Source organism: Mus pahari, chromosome 3 (assembly GCF_900095145.1).
Source record: "Mus pahari chromosome 3, PAHARI_EIJ_v1.1, whole genome shotgun sequence".
NCBI classification, from domain to species: domain Eukaryota; kingdom Metazoa; phylum Chordata; class Mammalia; order Rodentia; family Muridae; genus Mus; species Mus pahari.
This window is the reverse complement of record NC_034592.1, coordinates 23,938,840-23,946,688: the sequence shown is the minus strand read 5'-3', so window position 1 is coordinate 23,946,688 and position 7,849 is coordinate 23,938,840. Positions and strand designations below refer to the sequence as shown.

At 37.4% G+C, this 7,849-nt stretch overlaps 1 protein-coding gene across 1 annotated transcript; it reads right to left on the bottom strand.

Annotated features, from left to right (window-relative positions):
* Nucleotides 1-3,948: 3,948 nt before the first annotated feature.
* LOC110318928 (olfactory receptor 50-like) lies at nucleotides 3,949-4,887 on the bottom strand. The gene has a single exon (XM_021194275.1). It carries the CDS (start codon nucleotides 4,882-4,884, stop codon nucleotides 3,949-3,951), a length of 936 nt encoding a protein of 311 aa, XP_021049934.1. The 5' UTR covers nucleotides 4,885-4,887.
* Between the last annotated feature and the right edge of the window lie 2,962 nt (nucleotides 4,888-7,849).

The following is a 7,849-nucleotide window of genomic DNA, read 5'->3' as shown; positions in this document are numbered from 1 at the left end:
TAAACCTGAACTGATTAAAAGGAACCTGAGCCTCTGGTCAGGAAAGGCTCTGGTGTCCTTGTTCCTGCTGTCACATGCCCGTCACTATTGGATTGGAACAGCTGTTGTGTTCCACTCACCAGTGATCGTAAGATTGCTTGGGTCATCCTCTAGGGACTGTGGGGGTATCTGACCACTCTGTGCCCTTGCCTATGATGGTTATTAATGAAACCTAGTTGTAGCATAAGACCACAGTGTGTTGTAGATGCCAGTACCCTGGGATGATCCCCAAGAATATCAGCAGCAAAGGAGTGCAATCAACCAGACCCTTGAGTGCTATAGAGACCAGTGCTGGAGACATGACCTAAGCATGTTGGAGGAAATAATATCACACATCATGTGTGGACCCCAGGCATTAGAACAAGAAAGTGTAAAGTTGAAGTTGCCTTGGATACCTCATTATGTAAGATATATCAGAGATATGGGATACATGCTGAGAAAAGATGCTAAGAGGAAGTGGAACAACACCAAGACAAAGAAGTTTGTAGCAGTCAATAAAGACGAAAAGATTTGAAGATACAAAGAGTGCTTTTACATAAGACAATGAAGTACATTGCTTGGAGTTTGTATAGGTGGTTTTTGGTCTTTGGAAGAGAAGCAATTGCTCCCATAAAAGTTCTCTACTGTCAATCAGGTGGACTCCATCAATTTATGATAAGTACACCAAATGGAAGGGTCTAAGAGTCACTGAAGGAAGGACCAAAACTCAAATACTGTGCAAAAACAAAGAGCATTTATTCTGCAGAAGCAACCAGCATTCAGGGATCAGTCTTTCATATTAAATAGCAACCCTGGGATGAGCTTGTAGGTTTCATTTAAGGGCAGCTAGGGGAATTTTAAGGATTATTAGGTCATTTTTGCATGTATTTGGGTAAGAAGGAGCAGGTACATTAATTCATTTCAGTTTGTTGTTCCATTACTTTTACCATTTTTAGAAATGGCTTAGAGGAATTTCAGGAATTCTCTTGCCTTGGGATGTCAATGGCCCTTTCTGTGTGTTTTTTTCCTAGAAGCTATGCCTGCTTATTTGGCAAACTGAAATCTAGCCCTTGATATAAAATATTATATAAGTTTCAGTCAGACCTTTCAGGTTTTTTGAGAACATCAACAAATAAATAAACCCTTATTCAAACCAAAAGAGACAAAGAGAAAATATCCATGTTGGCAAAATCAGAAATGAAAAGGGGTACATGTAACAGACAGTGAGGAAATAAAAGGGATCATTATGTCATACTTTAAAAACAGGTAATCAAAAAATTGTAAAATCTAAAGAAATGAACAATTTTCTCAATATATACTTCTTGCCAAAGTTAATTAAGATCAGATAAACAATTGAAATAATCCTAATATGTCCAAGAAAATAAAAATAGTAATTAAGAATCTCCCAACCANAAATATTCAGGATCAGATTGCTTTAATCCAGAATTCCACCACACTTTCAAAGAACAGCTCATTCCAATACTCCTTAAATTATTCAACAAAATAGAAACAGGAGGAATATTGGCAAGCTGTTTTTATAAGGCTGCTGTCACCATGATATACAAATCATCCATACAAAATNTCAAGAAAGAAAAAGAATTTCAGGATAATTTACCTCATAAATATTGATATAAAACACTCTATGAAATACTAGCAAACTAAATTTAAAAACACATTAAAAAGATCACCCACCATGATCAACTAGGCTTCCATCCACTGTCATCGTAATTGTTCAATGTATAAAAATCTATCAATGCAATCTGCCATATCCAAAAGTGAAGAAATAGAAATAAACATTAAAAAAATCAGTGAGTTCTGCCCTGTTCCCTTTGGAATACATTCTCCAAGCCACAGGTCTACCTGCATCCCTGAAGGCCTGCTGACATCTGAGACATTCAGATGAGATGGTGAAGCTCCACTCCTCTGCCAACTAGATCTCCCAGCATGCCCAGCATCCACGAGGTCTACCTGTTACCCTCTGGTGTCTGTCTTACAGTCAACTTCTACCTGCAATTCCAGAGGCCTATAGATATCTGGGACTTTCAGGTGAGATATTTTTTCTTTCTTTTTTTGTATTAGATATTTTCTTTATTTACATTACAAAAGTTATCCCCTTTCCTGATTTCCCCTCTGAAAATCCACTATCCCCTCTTTATCCCCCTGCTCACCAACCTATCCACTCTCTCTTCCCTGTCCTGGCATTCCCCTACACTGGGTCATCGAGCCTTCTTAGGACCAAGGTCCTCTCCTTCCATTGATGTCCAACATGGCCATTCTCTGCTACATATGCAGCTGGAGCCGTGGGTCCCTCCATGTGTACCCTTTGGTTGGTGGTTTAGTCCCTGGGAGCTCTGGAGGTACTGGTTGTTTCATATTGCTGTTCCTCCCCTGGGGCTGCAAGCTCCTTCAGCTCCTTTGGTCCTTTCTCTAGCTCCTCCATTGGGGAACTTGTGCTCAGAACAATGCTTACTGAGAGCATTCTGTATTTTTCAGGCACTGGCAGAGCCTCTCAGGAGACAGCTATATCAGGCTCCTTTCAGCAAGTCAGCAGTTCAGTTCACAGTAGGTAGCAGTGAGTGCTCAATTGAATCACAAACACTTCATGGGTATATCAGCTGTCCTGTTTTGTAGAATCAGGATAGCAAACATGAATCAACTGAGGTGGCACTACCCATCTGAGTCAGTTAGGAATCAGCCTCAGCACAAGTCATCAGGAGAGATCAGGGCCAGCAGGCATAACAGGAAAATTTCTTGGCTTCATCACCCTCTCAAAAAAGAAGAGTCTCCTCCTTAGAATGCAAAAACTGCACATAATCACAGCACCCCCTGGCAGCTCATGTCAAATTCTCAACACTAGGTGTGATTCCTTAGCTGAGTCCATCTTCACAGTACTTTCATGCTTCATGTAGGGCATTCCTTACTCTTGTTTATATCTTATATATAGAACAGTTTATTTTTACTTAATTTAGTAAGTAGGGCCAAACACTTATCAAAAATCAAGGGATTATGAACCACCACACTTAAGCAAATAAAATTTTCAGAAAAATGAATAAGATTACAAATGAAATAGGAATGAAATATATGCATAGGTTGCTTAGTGGGTACAAATTATTCCTAAGAATACAAAACGTTTTTATACCTTTCACTGTGAGATATAAATGCTATATTGTATTCCAAAAGCTAGAATGAAAAGAATTTCATACAAAGACATGGTAAATATTTGAGTAAATTAATATTGTTTCATGAGGACATCTTGAACTATTTGCATGTATGAAAACATCACATCACACCCAATAAATATCTTCCATTTTTGAAATGTCAACTACAAAACTAAAAAATAAATGTAAGAGGCAGAAAAGATGACTCACCAATGAAGAGAATTGACTACTCTCCCAGGCACCGAAGGTTTGATTTCTATCATCCATATATTAACTCAGAACCATGCATAATCCCAGTCCTAGAGGATCTAATACCCTTTTCTGACAGGCAATAGATATATACATAATACACAGACATGNGAGTTATATACCAATACACAGTGAATGAATGAATAAATGAATAAATATGAATAGAGTTACTGTAAAGAAATCAGAGTTTATTACATGATAAAATATAAAAATAAATCATCAACTAAAATAACAAATAATTCTGTCATCTTCAAGAAAAGCTACAAACTTGTCTAATAAAAAGACTTGGTAATGACTATAAAAATAAGTAAACTTTCTGCAAGAAAAAGAAAGAATGAATGAATTTTGTGAGGTACCTACCCAAGATGCTGATAAGTAAGAGAAAAAGATTGACAACAAAAACTGTGGAAGGAGAATTGAATAAGGAGAGAGCCTCATAAAGATTTCCTGACAGAGAACAAAGGATGAATGGGAGAAGAGAAGAAGAAAGAAAGGTTGCTAAGAGGGAAGACCACACACATCATTATGAACACAGTCTCTTACCAAGGCTATTTCTCAGTGCTCCTTTCATATCCCGATTCCTCAGACTGTAAATAAAGGGATTTAGCATGGGTGTGACCATAGTGTACATCACAGNCACAATGTCATCCTTGTCATTAGTGTTATTAGATGAGGGGANCAAATATAGTCCAATGATGGCTCCATAGTACAAGGAAACTACACAGAGGTGAGAGCCACAGGTGGACAAGGCTTTGCAGATTCCCTTGATGGAAGGAGTTTTCAGAATAGTGACTCCAATGTGGCCATAAGAGACCAGAATGCATATAAATGGCAGGGTAATGACCACATTGCCTAGGACAAAGATGACAAGCTTATTGATGGTGGTGTCTGAGCTGGACAGCTTCAACAATGAAGAGAGGTCACAGAAGTAGTGGGGGATGGTATTGTCTCTAAAGTGAGATAAGTGAGCCAAGAGAAGGGTGTGTACAAGTGCATTGGCAATGGATAAAGCCCAGGATACAAGCACTAGAAGGACACAGAGGGTCTGATTCATAGTTTGTGAATAGTGCAGAGGGTGGCAGATAGCAACATACCTGTCATAGGCCATTGATGTAAGAAGAAAGCTATCAAGATAAGCAAATATAGCAAGAAAATACACCTGGGAAACACACCCAGCATATGAGATGGACTGACTGTGTGTCAGCATATTCACAAGCATCTTTGGAGCTGTGACCGATGAGAAAGAGATGTCTGTGAAGGCCAAGTGGCTGAGGAAGAAGTACATGGGGGTGTGGAGGTGAGTGTCCAGCCTGATGAGCAGGATGATGAGCAGGTTCCCCAGCACAGTTGTCAGGTACATGGCCAGGAACAGGGCCGAGTACAGGCCTTGGTCCTCTGCTGGAATGGGGAGNCCCAGGAGGATGAACTCAGACACAGTGCTCTCATTATCCATCCTCATATCCCTTATCTTGTGCTGTCAGTTAAATAGCAAATGGGAAAAAACAAAATCTGATTTTTCTTATAACATTGTCAAAATATTTTATGAATCACCAAGACTAAAAACATTAGTTAAATCCACTTAGTACATCAGTTTTCATCTTAATATAGAGATTTTGTCAGAGTAATTGGCTGCTGCTTTTTAGAATGGGATATAACTTGAAAACAATTACATATATGTTAGTGGGAAACAATGAAACACCAGAAAAAAATTCAACCCAGGTCCAGATTACTATGCCTGGATTTCACAAATCCATATTAAATAAAGGAATTAGTATATAATTGTAACAAGCCAATAGAATAATCAACATCATTCCATTGCTTTTTATTTCTTTTAAACTTTCTTGAATGTATTTCCCTAATGCTGTATTCCTATGAATTAAATCCAGATAGTGGTTCCATGGAGCTTCAATTGATCTGTGAGATACCAGGATCTGTAGAACTACCGAAAGCAGGATGTGCAGATGTTCAAAGCATTAAGTGCATGAGTCTGTGTCAATAATATAAAATAGCATTATCAGTTTTCAAGCAGCTGTGAGTTCTTCCCATAATAGCACTGTTTATCAATCTATGTACTCACTCTTCCATTATTCATCATAAGCGGGATAAAATGACTCCAATTCCATACTGGTATCTCAGCATCAACCTAAGCATCTCATGCATGATCTCATAACACTTGGAAATTCTTGATTCTCCCTCCATGTCTTAGATCAGCCAAGGAAATTCCTTCTGTTTTTCTAGCAAAATGAAATGTCACAGGTTTTATTCTTAACCTGGGTTTTTAAGCCAAAGACTGTTACTTTTTATGCGTTTCCTACATTTTCTGTCTAGCTGAAGTGGCATTTCTTTCTTTTTCCTTCAGTCATGTCCTACCCATGTGGACAATAGCTAAACAATACAAAAAGGAACATGTACAAACTAGAGGTGATATCCTAGCAGCTGAAATAGCTCTGTGGTTTTATTTTATTTGAATATTTGTTTAGTGATAAGTTTGTCTCTCTGACTGGCATTTCACTTTTTGCCTCTTCACTCTTTCAAAGCTTTAACTAGAGTTAACGTATGAATATTCCCAAGTTAGTCAAAACTATCTTTAAAGTGTTTACATATCATCCATCTCAATCTGTAAAAAAATTAATATTTCAGTTAATGTGGCATTGCCTGAAGTTAATTATACTACATTTCTCAGTCACTCTATGTTTGCAGTAATTATTTTATCACAATAAAAATGCTAATTATTTATCTGTTCATTGGAGACTGTTTCTAATATTTTCCTATTTTGAGGAATATTATAATAAGCAATATCATCCTTATGTAATATGTTCAGAAAAGAGTTTAGAGAAGTAGGCATCCATGGATTTTCAAAAACATCAAGTCATATGAAGTCAAGGTGATGAAAAAGCTAACATATGTTCTGTTAGATTGTGGAAGAACCTGCATGAGAATATTTCAAAAATGGGTCTTTCAGTGAGTGTTTGGAAGTAAATTGCTAGGGGCTTTGAGAAACAAGGAAAATCCAAGGCAATAACCTGTCTTAGAAATGTAAATGTTGGAGAATATATGAGAACCAGGCATATAAAATATTTAAGTTCCTATGATAAAATGTTTCCACCTTTTCAAGAACCATAGCACACCCCCCCCCCCAAATGATATAGCAGAAAATAGGAAATGGCATGGTGGCTGCAAGGTAGAAAGCAGAATGGGAAAGCTAAGAATACCAGCTGGAATGTGAACATCAGGAGTAATTATAAAAACAAAAACAAAAACATAAATTTGGAAGAAGTTGGGATAAAACACAATATTAATTGTGCTTAAGTTAAATGTGAGCAAAGAGGATTATTTTCCTGCTTTCTTTCAAAAAAATATATAGTTTAAGAAAGCTATTCTCTGAACCATTTTTTGACATGTGTATCATTTTATCTTAAAGTTTATGCAGGTTCTCATTGCAAGGTAAATTACTGTATAGGGAACTGTTTGCCATTTTATGATATGAACTTGAGACATCAAATGCACACTGAACAGAGAGACAGACAATAAGAAAGACAGACAAACACACAGAGAAACCCAAACATATGAAGTCATACAGAAGAGTGTACATTCTATTCCTGATCTGACAGGATAACATGCATGTTGGACATACATACCTTTAGCTAAGAGTCATGGAAAAGCCTTTCATTTTTTCTCAAGAACACAATGTTGGAAAACAGCTGAATTCTCTCAAACAGTCGTATACCCATCGCAAGAATCAGAAGAATAATCAGTTCAGATAGATATGTGAACATGTACATTTTCTACATATCCTGGGAAGGTCATGAGAGCTCTAACTTTGTAAACCATGTAGAAGACCTAAGGTGCAATCCCTGTCCCCAGATCCAAATTAGAGGCATGAAGGGTAAAATTGGTTCATTGTCCTTGACTCCCTTAGGGAAAAACTATTTTATCAAGCGGGCAAGAGAGTCCCTGTGCACTCAACAACTAACAGTAGCAACCATAACAAGATTCTCCATCATTTTTTCCTATGTAAAAATGACACCTGTGATAATGTGATATTTAACAACATGATACTGTCATATACAGACACAAAGCAGTAGAAAACAGAATCTAATATAATTTGTGGATAGTAATTTTAAATACTATTACCATAGCAAGTGATGGTCAACATCCATAATAAAAGAGAAAAACTTAGGACTTATCTGTGCATTTCTTGCATTGCACATAAAGAATTGGACAATTACGCTTTTTTTTTTTAAAGCTTTCCTTCCAGTGTTATATTTTTATTAGATATTTCTTCATTTAAATTTCAAATGCTATCCCAAAAGTCCCCTATACACTCCCCCGCCTTGCTCCATAACCCACCCACTCCCACTTCCTGTCCGTGGCATTCCCCTGTACTAGGAGATATAATCTCCACAAGACCAAGTGTCTCTCCT